The 19,376-nt window shown below is 49.6% G+C and overlaps 2 protein-coding genes across 2 annotated transcripts in view; one reads left to right on the top strand and one right to left on the bottom strand.

The window, feature by feature from the left end:
• The window catches only part of LOC144178108 (atrial natriuretic peptide receptor 1-like), a 267,231-nt gene that overhangs the window by 94,294 nt on the left and 153,561 nt on the right, over positions 1-19,376 (bottom strand). Inside the window, exons 5-7 of the mRNA XM_077705645.1 lie at positions 18,901-18,992; positions 18,414-18,552; positions 17,590-17,671 (exon numbers count right to left, since the gene is read on the bottom strand). Coding sequence (XP_077561771.1) covers positions 17,590-17,671; positions 18,414-18,552; positions 18,901-18,992 — 313 coding nt within the window. The remainder of the gene's footprint in view (positions 1-17,589; positions 17,672-18,413; positions 18,553-18,900; positions 18,993-19,376) is intronic.
• Positions 1-19,376, top strand: part of LOC144178110 (uncharacterized) — a 191,756-nt gene that overhangs the window by 83,302 nt on the left and 89,078 nt on the right. The gene's annotated exons all lie outside the window — the stretch shown is intronic.

Below are 19,376 nucleotides of genomic sequence, written 5' to 3'. Positions count from 1 at the left end.
TGATAATATCTCTGGACAGGCGGTGCGTGAGTGAAACCGGGCTTCCATTGTGTCCAAGCGGTTATTTGAACATGGCGAAACAGTAACCGTTCTAGATACAACTACACACGCATCGATCGTGAAGAAGGGGCATAATAGTATACCTTTATTTCATGAACCACGTATCGGGGTACTATCGTGATACATTAAAATGCGAACAACGGAGCGCGTGGCCTTCAGACCGCGTATGTGCAGCAGAAACAAGTTACGAGAGTTCGTGACTAACATGGAAGGGCCATCGTCTTTCCATCGTCTGTCGAGCGCTCGGCACGAAATAAAAAAACGAAGAAATGTACCTGCGTGCGTTGTTTTCACTCGGCATAGCGACGAAGTTAAATAGCGCTCGCGTGAGCGGGCGCCGATCACGGCGATCAGACAAACCAAACTGCTCACACGCCCAACGATGGCCTTTCCTCAAGGTTGGACACGCACTCTAGTAAATTGTTCCTACTGCGCATACGCGGCTCGTCGCCAGGATGCGCAGCATCTACTAAAGACACGCGCTCCGTTGTTCGTATTTCAATGTATCACGATAGTACATTTAGATCGCTGTTTGATGCGTTTACTCAGTGCGCGGAAAATCGTCGCATGGGTTCGTTCTTTTTCTGCCATTTGGGTATTTGAAGGTTTGACGAAAGATGGGACGCACTTTCAGCGAAGGTTGGGCGCAGTTTTAGCCGAGGTTTTGGCGCATCTGGGCGCAGTTTTGATGTGAGAAACCTTTCGCGTTTCCCTGAACTGTTAAAGTTTCTCTTAACTGGATGGTAAAGTTTTATTCAGTTCAGCTTAGCAGGACGTCACGGGAATTACTGGCAAGCATGCAGTGTATTTTGCGATATTTCCTTGTGCTGCATCGCTGATGCAGTTACGAGGCACAATATCACTTAGTTTACGGAGGCCGCTCCTGAAAAGGCGCAAGTTCCTCAGCTGCCCTCTTTTTGGTGCGGCATACCACGATTCGCCGTCCCTGTTGTGGCCGTGCTGACGTTGTATTTTCTTGTACGATGTTGAGGATGATGTTGACCAGCATTATTTTTGTGTGTGCATTTTTTTGATCACAAGTTCTGGTTCTCCGACCCTAAAGAATCGTGTTTTAGTAAACGTTTCTTTCATTCCGATGTCTTCAAGTTCTTGCAGATATGCAACACCAACTGCGTTTAGTTGAAAACAGGCCAGGAGACAGTTATAGAAAGATTGCGTATCCTGTTGTGTTTGCTTTGCTCAGCCATCCTCACAATCACTAGCGAACAACGAGCATATAGGCCAATCTTATCATCGACAGCCTACTCAGGTCCACTGCAGGCCTCTCCCATCGACCCGCCGTGCACTGCGTAACTCGAGTCCGTTTTTTGCCTTCATCACTTCTTCCCTCCGTGGAGTTGCTGGCCTTGCCCCTCTTCATAGACCCGTCTCTAGGTATCCGCTCTGTCACCCAAGTGGTCCACTGATTGTCATTTCGCCTAATTACGCGGCCAGCCCAAGTGCATCTCTTGTTCTTTGTTTGAGCTATGATATCTTCTACTCCAGTTACTTCCCTTAGTCAGGAAGCTCGTTCCCTGTCCCTAAGTGTTACTCCTATCATCATTAGTTCTATGACCCGTTGAGCCGACCTACGTTTGCTCTCCACTTGTTTAGTAAAGCGCCAAGTTTCAGCTCCTTGTGTCTTTACCGGCAGGATGCACTGGTTGTACATTCTTCTCTTGAGTGGTAGAGGTAGCTTACTATTCATTATTCGGCAGTGCCTGCCGAGCGCAACCCAGTTCATACCTATTCTGCGCCGGTTTCCTCTCTCGTGGTTGGGGCAGCACTGACAATCTAGTTGTATTCTTTTACTTCTTATAGCGTTTCGCTTCCTAAGCTCAAGAGGGCGTTTTTGGCATGCTTATTCCTCGTCGCTTTAGGTTTATTTCAGAGTGTCGAACCGGCACCGAAACGAACCGAAAACCGGAACTGAACCGGTATTTTTGCCGGAACTGAACCCCAACCCGAAACATTATTTTTTGAGCACGCTGAACCCGAACCGGAACTGAACCGAAAAAAGAAATAACGGTAACCGTTCATGCCGGAACGGTTCGACCCTCCGTTGTTGATATTGCAATTCAGGCCTTTTTTCTTTCACGTACCATCAACTTCGTACCCACTCGCGCACTTTCCCCTCCAGACAATTGAATAATATCGCTCTCTATGTAGCAACAGGGGAAATGAATGAGCACCAATGTAGTAATGGTCTGTGGCCGCTGGAAGCGCGAGCGTAGTGCAAGCTGATCAAACGAAATGTTATTCTCGGCAGCTTGCAGGGGATATGGGATATAAAACGACTTTGCCCTTTCCTAGCTGCGACTTTATTGGAGCAATCAGCCTTCAGGAGTGCTCCACTGCCGGAAGCCCACACCCGATGTGTGCAAACTTTTTGCATTTCAAAATTTGTATAAAAGGCCCGACACCTGCAAATTGTTAATACTTGACAAGTGTGACCGCAGGGGCTGCTCAGTGGCTAAGCCGTTTGCTGCTGACCACAAGTGGCCTCGACATTACTCCCGCCGACCGTTTTTCTGAAGTATATGAAAATCGAGAACCTCCATGTATCGACATTTTGATCCACGTTTAATATCCCCAGCTGGTTAAAATAAGTCTGCCGGCCTGCAACCTAAGCTGCGCCTCGGAGCAGAGATATAGCACTGGGCATCAAATGCTCCAGTTTTTTCTTTTTAAATGTGTTTACACGGAAAACAGCAAACAAGAAAATGCGAATCACGTTGTTTTAAAATATTACGCAAAAAGTAAGGAAAACCGAATAAGCAAAAAAAGCACCGAAACGTGGATATTGATCTACACTTTTCTTTGCCCTGCCTTTCACAACCGAACGTTTCATCAATGCGAAGAAAGTGTGTTCCATGGTCAGTTTTCGAGGACTGTACAGTGGACAAGTTCCGTTTTTAACAGACACAAATAACAACAGATATGTCAGGGAAAACTGTTAAGGTGCGCCCTTAATCTCTTGGCAAGAAACTGCAGCCCTAGACCTTGTCTTGGAAGCAGAAACAGGAGTAAAGCAGATGACACGTGCAGAGAGGCAGGCCGGTACCTCACACTGCCCCATTCGCCTAGCGATCATCTTTTCTGCTTGTTCTGCAGTTTTGTCTTTTTCAGACCTGCTTTTTTTCGAAGGTGTACTTGTACTGACTGCCCAACTGGCTACATTACTTCTACTGCTACTCGTTCCATAGGGAAGTACTGCTGTGGACGAATTAAAGAGCGTCTACCCAAAAAAGTCCCATCTCATGATCCGCGCGTCAAATTTCCCTTTCGTTTTGTAACAGCATAATTTGTTATAAGATTCCGTAGTCTAGCACACCGAACAATGGCCGTGAGTCAGGCGGTACGATGACATACTGATTGTAATGCACACATCCGGTATAGCTATCGCAAAAAGGAATTGCAGTGGTCAGAGCAATAATGCAGTGACTGAGCGTTAACTAAAGCTTACTTTTAACAAAACTGTTGCTAACAAGTTCGATAAGGTGACAGCTAACAAATTATTCAGGGTGACCAAATAATCTAATTCATTGGTAGTATTTATGTGCCTGTTGTAGGATTTTTCTGTTGTGTTGCAAATATTTAAAAAATGTGCGCCATTGGTATTAGGCGCTCGTATTTGAACGCGCCAGTACACAGGCCTAAATTTAAGGCTTCAAGATTAGCGTGATGGGCGATTCCATAGCGACGATTGCGATTTCAACAAAAAAGGAAAGAGCAGAAAATATATCCCACCGTCATATCTCTTGGTGGTGGCTTTATGAATAGTCGCTAGGACAACATAAAGTCTGGGCGAGAAAGTAGGTGGTAAATCATAGCCACTTCATCTGTTTTCCTAATATTTTGTAATTGTTTAAGGTTTGCTTTCCAATTGCGCCACTACCCTTGGGGAACAGCAGCATTTTGAATTTTTGTTTGTATTTTGATTTGACTGTCGTTTTAAACTACTAAATGCTTTTTTTCTAATTTCAGTGATAATTCAACTCATCGAACCGGTTCGCGAACCGGTTCAAGCTCCCGAGCCGGTTCGCGAACCTGTTCGGTACGTGATTTTGTCGAACCGGAAGTGAACCGGAACGAAATGATTTCGCCTGAAGCAGAACCGCAACTGAACCGGTATTTTTTTCGGTTCGACACACTGATTTATTCATATTTATTGTGAGCCCCACGGCCGTACTTTATGATTGTAGTTCCTCAAGCATTTTTCACAGGTGTACTGCAGTCTCACTTTGCAAGAGCATGTCATCCGCAAACCTCAAATGGCCTCGATGTTCATTTTTTATCCTTAATTCTGGTGTCTCGCAGTCAAGCTTTCCAAATACCCCCTCCAGAGATGATGTGAAGAGTTTTGACGAGATGGTATCACCTTGTCGAACGCCCGGATCGGGAATTTGCCACTTTGCTTGTGGAAGGTTGTCCTGCCCATGCATCCCTTACATATGCCGTGTAGGAGAGTTGGGTAGGTCTCCTCTGCTCCCTGGTCTTTTAATGCTTCCATCACTTCTGTGGTGTGGACTGAGTGAAACGCTTTTTCGCCGACTATAAATGCCAGGCTTTTGATAGTCCGTAATGCTAGGCGCATATACAGTGAATATTTTCCTCCCTGCGAAAGCACTCTATCGCAGTAAAGTAAAAAAAAGTGTCCCGAAAAGTCTTTCCTGCAACGCCTTTCAGAAAGTGCTCTGTTTCCTTTGAGGTGGTTTTTAATATAATTCAGTCTGTATAACCAATCGGTTCTTATATTCCAGTAAAGGCAAACGCAGAAAAAAATCCGCAGAAATTCAGGTAACCGTCTACTGTGCGTAGAATTCTTCTGCCGCTTGTCTTGAGTGTGAGGTTCTTACAGTCAAATATTTTTGGTTTTTCTAAATCATGTCCGGCAAATTATCTACATTTACTCTATTGTAACGATTACAAGAGGAACTTTTTCGAAATCTGCATTATTGTGGGAATGCAAGGCGTTACACGCTTCGCCCTTTTGCGCATTTTTTTGTTTATAGTTTTGTTATTTTTAGTCTTTCGAAATTTCGTGGGCCAGTTATCTCCATTTACGCTTTTATAATGAACTTGTGCGACAACTACACTTTTGTGGAAATGCAGGGAGTTACACGGTCCTGGCTGTGGGCGCACTCGGCAAAGAATGCTACGCATTAAAAACAATTGTGGGCAATTCCTCTCTGCGAAGGGGGAAGACTATCGAAGCTTTTTAACACGCTGCACAGAGGGGACAGAGAATTTAGGTGAAAGGTATGCGGAAATGTTTCTAATGCCTTACATTTCTGATTGGGAGGTTGACCTAGAACGACAGCTGCGTCGACACGAACGGTGCAGAAACACAAGGAAGGTCAGTGGCAGACCATTGGTATTGGTAGCGTTGCTTCCTTTCAGGCTGCTTTGAGGAAAACCGAGCAAACATTTACAATATGTTGTGCATCGAGTTCGATTTGTTAATCTGGAGTTAGCTAATGTACAGGGGAGGCGTTATCTATTTATGCCAAGTAGTGCGTCAAAAATGTGCGCGCCTCCCGTCCCTCTGGCTGTCTGTTCAAAGAGTGCAGTACTGTCACATTGCGCTCGTTGATTGATTTACTATTCAATAAAGGCAACTTCGTGGAATTTCACCGCTTTATTGCGTTACCTAACTTGCATGGCAGTGCGCGGCATACTAAACGCGTGTCTTTTCTGTAATAACGAACGCGCAAGATCCCCCTGAAGCTCGTGACGAACGAAGAGGCATCGAACAATACTTTGGCCCGAGGACATTTTTATGGCTCAGCAATGTTCGTGGTTTTCAAAAACAGGCAACACTGAGATATTATTTCGATTGCTCCAGTCAAAGTGCTTTAGGAGGCTGTCAGCGTATATGTTTCGCTTATGTTTCCATGGTGCTGCGGCTGCTCGTATCCACTATCCACACTAAACGTCAGTATTGTGCACTCCCTTTGGACTCTCTCGGCGGAAAGGGTTTTGTCGCAGTTGCGTGATTTATCCGGGGTTCATAAAGGTAACTTGAGGCAACACTGGACACGTCAGTTAAAGTCGAGCAAAAAAGACGGCGCTTCCGGGTGCACTCGAAACGACCCATTGCGGGGCGCCTCCTCGATGGTGACAAAGTGAGGCTTGGCGTGCCCTGAACATTGCCAGCGCCACGTGCGGTTGCCCGGCCACGAGCTGCCGACGCCGATTACCCACGAACGAGTGAAATGCGGTGCGTCGCTTCGCCGTGTCGGGCCACGGCAGCCGGGGGAGGGGAGTCGTGTGCCATCCCGTTCCTCTCTGCCCGCAACAAGCGCCCACTTTCCAGGCAAATATAGGCTCTGACATCCCTGCCTGTCCGCCGTCAGGCGCGCAGTTGCGCTTTTGCACGGTCCCGAGCAACACGCAAGCTTCTCCGCCATTGCACTTCGTGCGCCGTTGTTCGCCCAGTGGCTTTCGGTGGCGCGCTTGACAGGCGAGGGGCGCAGGTGGAAGACGCCACGCGAAAGCGAAATGCGAGGAAGCTTCAAGCGAGAATGAGAGGAAAGCACGGAGCAATGCACCGAGTGGAAATGCGCAATGGCTGCTATAATGCATCATATTATGCAAGTTTCCCCTTTTTATGTAGAAGATACGCCCAAGACGAATGGGTAGGGAGAGCCCTTTAACTTTCTTCCAGTGGGATAAAAACGGGGCGAACAGACGCGAGAGCAGACTAACCGAGCGAGCTTCTCTTCCACGCGCATGCACAGCAATGTCGCGCCTACACGTGGAAACAAACAGAAGCACGTTCATCGTAGCACGCGGGCGGCTTTCAGAAGGTCAGGCCTCATCAGCAAACGCAATTTGTTTAAAAGGTGAACAGATCGAGGCAACCTTTTCCCACACCCACCCGAACGCACAATTTTCCGGGATTCCGTCAAGTCCCAAGACAGACAGCTGTCCCTACTGCGCATTTATATCTGCCTTCACCATTTTGGAGGGGGGTAGGGGGCAGTAGTTTCGCAAGGCGGGTTAGTTCACGGAGGCGCGAAGTTCGTGGTGACAAAAAGCAGCACCTCGGAGTGGTGGTCGAAGACAGAGTTGTAGTAGCGCGGCACATATGAACAGCCGTAATGCAGGCACGTGGTAGGCAGCCGTTGAGCGCCGCCAGCGGCACAGGCAAGCGAAATCGGTCGCTTTTCGACGTTTTCACGACGCTCCACTGGACATATAAAGTGCAATGAATTATGTAATAGCCCCGTTTACGTTTACTTCCAGTTGAAAAATGTTTCCTGCTCGTGCCGCACCCGCACCGGAGCATGTCTCGAATTCACGCGTGCAGCTGCAAACAATAGTGCATCGCATCGCACCACTTCGTCGTACACGTGTCTCGCGCTTAAGTGTATTCTTTCGTCACAGATAAACAACAATGTATTTCTGAAACTTGTGCTAAGCAGGCGTCTGTGATGCTAACCTAGGATCCAGCGAACCAGGCGACAGTTTTTTCTTGGTTGCGGAAGAGTGGAAGCGGTGAACGAACCAGTTTTCCCGGTTTCCGCAAGGGATTTAAACCCGTTTCAGTGCTGAAGTTTGCCTGGTTTGAGAATATCGAGCTACACTCACCGGCCATCTTAACCCTCGTTCACCAGCGGGCTCACCCACGGGCTCCACGCCAACATTCCCAGGGTTTCGTTTAGCGGCGAATGTGCGGTACGCGCGACTCTGCCAACCTTCTCCCTGGGCTCGTTGCAGCGGCTTCTCTGCGCATTTTGTGAGTGCTGCGGGAAGGCTTACCCCGTCTTCATTCGGCAGTTTCGCGGCGCGGAGCGTCTTTACGAAAATGAAACGCAAATGCGGACGCTTGCAGGGAGCATCTCATCGTGATCGAAACAACTCCGGCACCGCATCACCGGAGGGCGCTTTTCCTCTGGCTGCTCTCATGCTTCGAACGCAAAGACAGAGCAGAAAAATCGGGCGGCAAAAATAAAAAGAAGCGGATAAGAAAAGAGGAAAAGAAACGGCATTCGTTTTCCGTTTGCCGGATCCATGCAAGCGCATTTGTCCGAATTCCCGATTCCTCCCGAGAGAAGGCCGGGCTGGACGCGGGACTTGTTTCCCCTTGCCACGCCGCTTCGCGCAGGTACGAAAGTTTGCCCGACCGTCCTCCTCGCTATCGTTGCCGTGGTCGTCACTGGCTAGCGCCCAAGGTTGCTGCACAAGTTTGGAAGAAAGCATCGACGCTTGCGATTCCGTGCGGATTATAAGCGCGCAATGGCCGAGAAAAACACAATCCTGTTACGCACTTTTCTTCGAAATTAGGAGGCAACTAAAGGAAGCAGTCGTATTGGATTCGGAGCTTTTATCCCGCAGGTTTGCATTTGCTGGGGAAAACACGTGGAGCACGAAGCTTTTGCGCCCTCTAATTCGCCGTGATCGCCCGGATCACTTCAGTGAGCGCTTCTCTTCTCCTTCTGCTCCCCGCCCGTTTAGAAGAGCTTTACAGTGATAAATACAACATTCCCCCGCGTGCATCGACCGGCGCCCGAGCAGCGACGCTACCTGCCTAAGGAAATGACATCGCCAACCGAGGAGGCGAGCAAATATTCCGGCCTAATGTCTCGCGTGGCATTCGGCGGCCCCGACGCCAACCGGGACCGGATATGTCGTAAACAAGAGTGCTCACAAGCTCCCGCATGTAAATGCAGCGCATGTGCCTCTGTTCACTTGGCCCCTGGCGCATCTATACTCGCTCCCAGAACGACGTTAGCCTCCAGCTTTCTACACGGAACGGCTGAAACAGCATCTGCGCACAAGCCTCTTCTCCGAATCACGGCCAAGCTAGTTTCAAAGCAAGACATTGCTGAAAGAAGAAAAGACCTCAACTTAAAAGTGAAAAAAAAAAAGAGCAGAGATACGCGTTTTTCCCTAAAAAACCTCTGCGAGACAAAACTATTCCAGATTCTACACCACATTATCTTTTAAAAATATATTCCGGACCATTCTTCACTAACGTGAAACCTGGGGAGGAGCGAAGCAGGCAGCGTACGCCGGTTTTTCCCACAGCAGAACTGCGGCTCACGGGCAATAAGAGACAGAAGACGATTTTGTTTCAACTATATACATATGTACATTTATTATATACAATCATGAGTCGCGTAGCTAATACCAGTCAATATGCATAGTGTATTTCTTGAGTTCTTTTCCGTCGTCCTAGTGCTCCCGGCATTGATGAGGCTCGTGTGCTTCCAAGTCGCAGATCGTGCCGAGTTCAAGTGGAGGTATTCAGCTCCGCGGTAAAAGTCTCGCGCCTTCGAAGCACCAAGCGTTCTAGCGTGAGACGTTGGAAAACGAGTGTCGCAGTGGGTTCTTTTAGTACGCGTTTTTGCCCACGGACATGAAACGTTCCAGCACCAGGCGTTGGAAAACGAGTTGTTGTGCTTCGCCCCTAATAATAAAAGTAAAAGACAAACGCCATGCCATGTGTCGGAATTCAAAGCGCGGGGCTTTTTGAAAGTAACAACGTTTGGTGCGTACGCAGTCGCGAAGTTGGCCCGATTGCTCTACTTGGTTAGCGGCAGCACAGGGGTTTTACACGGAAGCTTGATAGCCTATAACTGCAAAATGGTGGAGTCGCTGTACCGGCATGGTGGAACAAAATGATGGAATAAAATGAATGGTTGCCCATTTTTATGCCGCGCTGCCTTCATTCCATTGCGCTATTTGAAGAGGCTTTGAAATGGTTCACGACGCGGCGCACTAATTCATCCTGATCTACAAACAGGTAAACAAGGATTCCCCTAGCTGATCGTTTCACGATCGTTGGGTGGCTTGTGTCTTCGCAGCACCCGGACTTTGGTGGCCACGCCCTCAATCATCCGTCCACCCACTCACTCTCTTGCTTGCTTCTTTGCTTCTATGCTAGTTTGCGACGTTCTCACGGAAAAGTCGAATAAGGTTTCCGCCTTTTGTGATTCTCATGGACTAAGCCAGGCCACCAGAATCGTCAGCTGCATTTCTTTTTGCTCGCTAGGTGTGATTTTGCCGACAGCATCACGGTTTAAATGGCAAGATAAAACATCCTAGGTCTACGATGGCCCATGGACTTTCATACAATAATAACTAGAGGGGAAACTGGTGCTAGTATCAACGCGAACACTAAGGCACCGCTTACGCTTCGATGGGAATGGTGGGTAGTTCTTGAACCGGACTGCGTAGGATCTAAACGGGCCTATGGCTGGGCAAATTGTATTTTTTGGCAAAAAACTCCTATTGCCCGGTTCGTCGTTTACAAATCATATGACGAACAAGAAAGTTAGCGACCAGAAGCTGGTTTTGTAGGAAATAAAACGGCGCGTTTACATAAAAAGCACACGCGGAGTCAAATAGGTTTGTGGAGTAGGTTTGCCATTTGCCGCCAACTACTGCCGGACGCAGATTCATTAAAAACTACGTATTTGCAAAAGTTTCGGCGCTCGTAGTTTTTAATACTAAGAAATGCTTTGTGCTCCTAAAAAGAAAGAAACCAATTACCTTTAGAGAAGTTATTCTAGCCTTAAGTAGTGACATTCATAAAGCTGCGTTCCTACCAGCCGCCGGTTCTGCTGGCCTGCGCCGTAGGAGCCGGCGTTCGCACGAGAAGTGTGGCTTTTCCAAGCACTTCGTAACCGTCGTCAGCTTCGGGAATATATTGCTCTGCCGAATGAACAGCGCCGCAACTTTTAATTGGCATGCAACTTCGCCGCATACAGAGCCGTCATTTGTGTTTTCGTGCTCGCTGTGCCAGCAATGAATTCATAACCCACCCGATTCGTAACTATAGTTACAAAACATTTCCACGCAGGACGGCGTCAGTGCGCGTGCGGCATACCTTTGAACGCTTCTTCCAGCATAGGCAAACGCGTTCATGCAAGTCCAAAAGGAAAACGAAACTGGCTGCACGATTCAATCCATAATAGCTTCTGCAAGCCATCGAGTGTCAATCCGAATCCAAAACTACCCATCACACCCCATAGAGTTGCTCACTATAACTCACCTAGAGTGGAATCTGGGGCTAGCGTCAACGTGATTCGGCGAAGGCACTCTACGCCTCCATGAGTGCCGCCATAGTGTGTATCGGCCGGAAGTTCGGCGTGGCATGGCCGGCAACGACTTTGTGGGTACGCAAATTGAGTTTTTGTTTGAAAAATTGCTGCCAAAAGTTCCGCTGTTAACAAATTATTTTGTATAAGACACTGTGTTAGAGGTCTTATGTTGCAAAACAAATTTGGGGGTTAGAAAGGGCAAAAAAAAAAAAAACAGAAGTCCTGCCTTTGGCTCACGCCGCCAGATGCAGCGGGTCGTCCCGGATATATTTTTCAATTATTACATACTCCGAACTGGGTAAGGTTTTCTTTGATTTTTTTTGTAATATTTAGCTGAACAGAATTATTTGGATTGACTTAAACTGTGTTCTTGCTTCCTCTTAATACAGTATTATTATCGTATGCTACGCGCTTTGGCAGGCGGAGCAGATGCAACATAGAGATGCAGGAATGATGTAGTCGCGTCGTATTTATTTGTTTTGTCCAAGCAGATATAAATAAACTTAGAGGCGGAGCCTATTACCGCAAGTAAGTCTTCAAGCACGCACGCAATGCACTATGAAATTGCATAAACGCTTTAAATGGCAAATAAATACTGGCTTGTCGAGTAGCTGTGTATGATGCCTCATTGCGCCTCGCCAAGGCAGTGCATGCTTCAAGGGGTAAGTAAACGCAGCGGCGTTGACGAGTGATGAGAAAATCGTAACTGATTGTGTGCTGAAAACGGATAGCGTGGGCTAGCGTAGCTTATTTAGTGGCTGTAGTGTGGGCGACGGCGGCAAGCGGTATATAACAGGCCGCTGGGACCCTAGCTCGCTTTTTGCCGGCCAGAAGCAGCCCACAAGCCAGCGGCAGTGGCGATACAGTGAACTGTAGCGACGACGACAGAGGACATTGGCGGCAGTGTATTAATTTTTTTTTTTCGCTTGTCGCTGCCACCCAGTACACTCTGCTGTTGTACCTTTTGAGTTACGTTTTCGGCGTCGCTTGTCGCCGTCACTGCATCATCTTAAGAAACTCGCCGCTAACGCGAGCACATGCGTTAAGTGCTAATCACGCTGTTATTTAGACAATCTGTGATAGCCATTGAATCCAGCATCCCGAAAACGGAAAAGCACACCGAAAACAGAACTAACAAGCACTTCAGAGCCGAGAAGCCGAATCCATAGCACATTGTACTAGCCACTTGCTACCAATCCGATTCCCACCCTGCCCACAATTCCCATGGCGGCGTGCGATTGCAGCGACACTTCCCGCTCTAGGTGATATTGAGAAACTCTATGTCACGCCCATCGCGGCGGACGATCGCAGCGCCAGATTCCTCTCTAGTATGAAACTCTATGCGATGGCCACTTGCTGGACCGAACGGAAGCGACGTGCGCTCATTTCAGACTCAAAGTGGTCAAAAGAAAGTTGCACGGCCCGCGATCACGCTTGAAACGAGCACAACCGGTCATGTATTTATGCATGGAAATCAGCTGTCTTAGCCGCCCTCGCCATGAAAGTTGCATATTTGCTGTGCCTTCAAAAGTTTTATACAACCGGCGTCAAAACAGCGTAAGTGTCTGTCTGACATGCTATGATGATTGATTGTGGGGTCTTTCGCGCCAAAGCCACACCTGGGCTATGAGGGCTGCTCCAGATTACTTTTGGCCACCTGCAGGGGATCTTTGACGTGCGCCCCAATGTAGGCACGCGGGGGCGCTTTCGCTTTTCGCCTCCTGCAGAAAAGCAGCCACCGCTGTGGGGAGTCGAGCCGGCGGCCAGAGCCACCATGGTGGCTAAAGATGGCGACGAGGGCCACACCTGTGCAGGTCTGATGCCGCCAACAGCTACGGCTCCAACAGTGAAGCCATCGAAAGAACAACGACAACAAAGAGAACGACGACGGCGGCGGCAGCGTATGCACGTGCCAGTGGCATAACAACGTTTTGCGCTTCACAAGCACTCCATGATGATTGTTGGTGTGCAATGAGGAAATGATAGTAAACAAAACACGCGTGCCACATTCACTGGCGGCCGAAGGACACAGGACGGGGACAGATTGTGTAAGGCAGTCCGCTGCGTGACGAGGCGCATCTGAAATCCAGTGTGCACGCGATGCTGTATTCTGGCCAGTCGGATTACCCCTTGCCGGCCACTTGTGTGTACGAAGGGCACAAGCTTCCTTCGGCGAGATACGTTGGTATGCTAAACGGACACTGAAGTATGAAAGCCAAGGTGCCGCTATAGGTTACACTGCCCGGACCACAAATGCGCCAGCATCAGTTGTTTGCCGTTGAAGCGAACAGGCCAGCAGGCCTCGCATTCTGCCATTGCGGAGGGAAGAGTAAGAAAGGGCAGGAAATGCAGGCCGGGAAACCAGGGAACTGCCCGGTTGGCCATACTACGCATCAAGAGGAGGATACGAAAGGGAAAGAAAGGAACACTGTATGTGACAAATGAAAGAAAATCAGGAAGGAAAACAAGGTGTTGAAGTGGTAACTACAAAGGCAACAGCACGCACGGCAAGAAAAGGAAGCGGGGAATGCACAAAAAGAAGCAGGTAAACCGACAACACTGGCGATTTCGGACGCGCTTTTTAATATCAGGAGAAAGTTTTAATGTCACGTGAAGTTCCGACTGTCTATTTCTAAACAAACGTCTCCCTGTATCTCGTTCGACAAAATCCTTGGTGCTTTTGTGAAACCGCGCGCGAGGAAATGTTAGGCCTTTCCCTTGCGGCAAAACGTCGACCGTGTCTCTGGTTGTTCTCTCTTCAAATGACGTCGGAAGAAGATAGCATTTCTGCCACCCTCAGTCACGGAAGGCCTCAATCTTTTCTCCGTTTCCACCCGCAGGGAAAGTTCAGCACGTCGGCAGCTCTCGCAAAACTTTTTTAGGGAAACCCCAATTTCAGCGAACCTTTCACAGCAATAAAACGGCCATTGAAAAATATCAGCAGTAAAGGTGAAGTGGGCACGTCGCTCCTTTGTATGGCAGCCACTGAGCTTAGCTATGTAGGTTTTGTAGCTAACGTAAGGAGGTGAATAAAATCAAGAAGGAAAGGAAGAAATTGGCCTGTCTGAACCTTGTACTAACAGCGGGTAGATGCTATGAGTAAAATTAAAGGCGACTATAACGGTCAAATTGAAGTTTCGAGCGATAAAGGCCGGAACAACCCGCCTCCAGCGACTGTCAATGATATGGTAACTGCGTTACCTTGGTTGTGCGACATATTAGTGCTGCCCAATCAAAGCAAGTTTACGAAGCCTCTTACCCCTATCTCCTCCTAGGTTTGAGGATCAAATCCCCATGCCCGTTCAGGCCTCCCCTTGCCTTCCTCCACCCTTGCCGCTTTAAGGGCAAAATAAGCGCCTCGACGGATAAAAACTCAGATACCCTTTCCGATTGTCGCTTGGAGGGACAATGTTCCCGGCCACTGGTCGGATACCCGGCCATGTTAGCATCTACTTCATGTGTATGCAAGATATAAACAGAAATCAACGTCCCCGACGATATTTCGGGGCGCACAAAGGATCCAAAGAATCTCAATTAATCCGCTGCACCACCGCGGCAGCAGCGCCTCGGGCGCATCCCCTCCTGTTCCTGCTCGCAGTTGGGGCTTTGGAACAACGAGCGTGCCACAGTGCCAATGCAACTGTCACTGATCGCGAGTAAAGGAGAGCGCGCGGCAAAATGCGCACTGTCGGCTACACTTTCCCCGCCCGTCTCTGAGAAAAGACGCGCATGATTCTGCGCTGAGTCATAGGCAGGTGTCACGCTAACGCGTGAGCCACTCCACTTCGTCGCACAAAATGTAGGCACGCCAGCACAGATGCTGGCATTTTCCGAAAATCCGATACGGGGCCGCATCACGCCATGCCGCACCGGCCCGACTTGATGCTGCAAGTTTTCTTCTGCACGTGCACTTCTATTGTGAAACGCACTGCTCGCGCCGTTACGATTTCCCTGTAATGGGGCTCCATAATTTGAGGCCGTTTCCCCGGGGGAGAAAATGTTTGTTGCGAATACATGCCGTAACAATGCTCTTTGGCTGCCAGCTCTGCTGCACTATATTATACATAGTTTGGGGCTGTTGTTCACTGCAAAGGAAATCGCTTCCGCTAGAGGTATCGCTTCAGCACGGCCGCTATTACACTTGAACGCGCAAATCACTTATTTAGAGCGAAAGCTGTGTTAGTGGGGCCGACTGAGTCCTGACGGAAAACTAGCGCATTTCCCCATAGACCAGTTGGTTGAGCGTAAAGCTCTGGTACGGCCTGTGGACACGCGTGCAAACACCGGGCTGCAGCCATTGCGCCACAACGGCCACTCGAGTATCGCGAGAAAGGAACGGCTCCAGATAAGACCGTGCACGCATCGGTCATGCAGGAGGAGTACAGTAGTATACCTTCTTTTCATAAACCACGCATTCTTATGCATTTATATCGTTCGCAGATGCGTTTGCTTAGTGCGCGATAAATCGTCGCATGGGTTCGTTCTTAGTTTGCGATTTCGACCTTTGAAAGTTCGACGAGCGTTTGGACGCACTTTCACCGAAGGTTCGGCGGACTTGGACGCAGGGTTGATGCGGGAAAGCCTTCGCACTCCTCCCAGCTTTCTCTGGGGAGTCTGCAAAGGAAAACACCCTCGCTTACGCGCATGCGTGAAAGACAGCGGGAGATGGGCGCCGGCCTAGGCGCCAAGTTTTGCCGCGTGTAAGCAGGCCCCACCGCACTGGCCTTCCTCCTCCTGTCGCAACCGGAAGGAGGGTCACGTTCTACAGTCCGAAGTTCCAATATCCGCGTCGCCTGCACTCACTTGCTCTCCCCATGCAGCGCCGTGGAGCATAAATCATCTTGCTGACGCCAGATCAGACTGTGATGGGGTCGAGCGACAGAATGGGTCGTTCATATGATTTGCAAGTCTTCGCGTTGTTTGTAACCAAACTACCACCACGATCATTATTTCCGTTGTCGTTGTCAAGGAGTCATTAGCACAGAAGTGAAATTATCACTGTTGAGCAACTACACAAGGTTCGAGCGCCAGAATTTTCAGGAGGAGGCGGGGGAGGAAGAAAACTTCATTTATCCCATCCTTTGTGATTGCGATCACCCCGGACCAGTAAGGGGTGACCTCAGTCCGGGCCTCCGTGGCTGCAGACGGCCATCCGTGCCCTGCTCACCAACCGAAGCTGGGAGCAGGGTCGGAGCTGGTCACCCTCGCCGCCCACTGTGAAAAGGTAGGGTAGGTATTGGGAGGGAGGTCTGGGGTGTTTGGGCTTGCCCACGCTATGTGGTACAGTGTTTTTGATGTGGGGCAGGAGATGCACTGAGGGGAGTATTGGGTGGGGAACATTTTGTGCCAGAGCGTGTTGTGAGGGAAGGTGTTAGTTTTGAGCTGGCGAGGTATAACTCCTTGGGAAGTTGAAAAAAGAATGCTGCCATCGTCAGACGACGCGCTGTTATACTTGCTGGGGAATTTAATTATGCAGGCTGTCTTCTGCTCTGGACAACGAAACGGGCCTTCTGTAAGAGGTGTACGTTCTTCACCGTAAGAAGCCATCTATAGGCTCATGTTGCCACTCCGCAACATTGTGTCGGAAATGGCCTTACTGGTCTCTGCCTTTTTGGAAAATCCTTAGGAATCACTTCGCATTTTTTATCCGTTTCTGCTTCCCAACTTCATGAAAGTTGCACGTTACGTTAGGACCGAAGGTATAAGAGTATGCGATGCTTTTAGTATTGACATATTTATTAGACTGCGACATAAAGAGCATCATATACGACAATGACGAAGTATGTTTTCGAAACACCAATGTTGAATGTGTTTCAGAGTTGCCACACGCCGCGGTGGCTCAGTGGCTAAGGCGTTGCGCTGCTGAGCATGAGGTCGCGGGTTCGATTCCCGGCCGCGGAGGCCGCCTTTCTGATGGAGGCGAAAAGCAAAAACGCCCGTGTGTACGAGATTTCGGCGCACGTTACAGATCCCCAGGTGGTCAAAATTAAACCGGAGACTTCCACTACGGCGCGCCTCATTGCCTGTGTGTACCGTCGGCGGGTTAAACCCCATCATTGGATGTATAACCGATCCGTGGTTTATGAGATAAAGGTACTCGACTGCACTGCTCCTTTACGATCGACGAGTCTATTGTCTTATCTAGAAGCGTTCCTTTTTTCGCGACTCTCAAGCGACTCTTTTTGACGCAATGGGAGCCCGGTGTTTGCACGCACGCGCCGTGTGTCCAGAGGTGTGATCCGAGCTTTGCGATCGGTCCAGGGGGAAATGCATTAGTCTTCCGACAGAACTCCATCGGTGCCACTCAGAAAGCTTTTGCTGTAATAGGGCCACAGTTGTCATGCTTGTGTTGTATTCCCAGCATCGCCCACTGCAGTCAAGTAATTTCACATTCGTGTTCAACGCGTACGCTTGAAGCTACGAGTACTAGTTTTCGCTGCCGCGCAAGAACAGACGTGCGGGCCACTAGGCTGACCTGTAGATGAAGAAAAAGACGACGCAGAGGATGACCACCAGTCCGCTCAGGACGCCGCTCACAATGGCGTACTTGGGAAGCTCTGCGAGGAAGAAATGTAAGCACGTGACTCTTGGCGGCAGTAAATAATAACCGCTGGCAAAACACTCCGGCCACGGTGCCTGTTTTCTGAGATAACACTGGCACTGCCCCCGTGGGCACTGGCGCTCGTAATCGCCCCAGCAGCCCTTCACGTCCTCCGCGCAGAGAATGGGCCGTGTTTTAACCTTTCTCGCGCTGCCGGTCTGTTTGCACGCCCAAACTATCATATCCCGCTGTGTAAGGCGGGCTCATGATTCCTTATTCCTGCGCATGGCGCTATTCAATTTGGGCTTCCCTGAAACCTCCAGCCGCGATCGCTGCACGCACAGCCCTAAGAAAATGTGTTTAGCGTCCACCCTACTAAGATTGCCTCCGCCAATCGATCCCTTTTTAAGGTAATGACCACGACTCATTTGTTCCTATCGCCGACAATTATCTCTTACCCTCTGCGGCAGCTGGCCCCACGGAAAGCTGTCCTGCTTCTGCTATGCTACGCTTTCTACTTTTAACCATGCGAAGAAAATGCCGGATGGGCGCAGTGCGCATTGGGTGGATTGAGTGTGAGCTACGGAGTCTGAGTTTGTCCATTTGTTTAAGCAGTGCGGAAAAATGTGCGAATGGTCCAACATGGCAGTCTGTCGGCCTTCCTTTCTGCGATGCACGACTCGAACAACGTTCTCGAGCCTGTCGCGACGCCGGCGGCCGCCCGCAGCAGGCGTGTGCAAACAGCGTGGTCGTCTCACCTTCGTCGGGGCACTTGGAGCCGTCGAAGCCGCAGCGGGGAGTGTCTGGCGGCGGAGTCCGCTTGCCTCCGGGCCAGTGGATGGAGCGGCCGGCCACTTCGCTGAAGCTCTTGTTCACCCCGAAGTAGTTGGCCACCACCTGCACCGCCGCGCCAAGTGGCGGCAGCGGTTCTTACAACTGCGACTGGAGCGCGTATTCCGACATTTACTTGACCCTATTTCTTGCGCGCTGTGTAAACTCCTGGTAACGCTGCAAGTTTCCAGCACACTTCAGAGAAATCGCGCCCGAAATCTTGTATACTTCGAGGGAAAAACATTCTGTTCTTCACCGATTGGGCCACGCACGCTGAATGTGGAAACCGAGGCACTCTGTTGCGAAAAAAATACCCCAGCTCCGAACGAAGAGAAACGCCGTCAGAATGCCTACGCATGAGTGGACAATTCTTAAAATTGTCAAGGAGCACAATCCTCGCTGAATGAGACTCACCTGGAACTCCTTGGTGACGGGGTCCATGTCCAGTATGGAGTAGTCGGCGTCCCGGTCTCCGTTCTCGTTGATGCGCACTGTCCCCGTGATGCCTGCAGCGAAACAAACCGGGTGGACGCGCTCATCTCACCACTTGGCGCCCCCGGCCTGCATGGGCACAGGGAGCAGCTCCCCGATTTCGCGGGCAAAGAGCAAAGGAGCTCACGCTGTGAAAACACACGAAGTGAGCTCCAGGCAGTGTGGCTAGCTTCGAATTTTCAGAGTCTAATGTTTACGTGCGACGTGTACGTTGCTCGCCAGCTGCGTGTTTTCTTTCGCGTGACTGTTTTTCCAACAATAAACTATTTGACCCCTTCAACTACGTTCTATAATAAACGAACGATCGCCTTTTGACGAAGCAAGCTCAGGAGACGGACACCGTAGATTGCACGCTGAGCAACAATACCGCCATCCGAAAAAGCAAGAAATGGCGGCCT

This window comes from Haemaphysalis longicornis, unplaced genomic scaffold (assembly GCF_048455015.1).
Source record: "Haemaphysalis longicornis isolate Haplotype H1 unplaced genomic scaffold, Haemaphysalis longicornis Haplotype H1 scaffold_4, whole genome shotgun sequence".
NCBI classification, from domain to species: domain Eukaryota; kingdom Metazoa; phylum Arthropoda; class Arachnida; order Ixodida; family Ixodidae; genus Haemaphysalis; species Haemaphysalis longicornis.
Note: the sequence above shows the minus strand (reverse complement) of the source record. Positions and strands in the feature narration are given on the sequence as shown.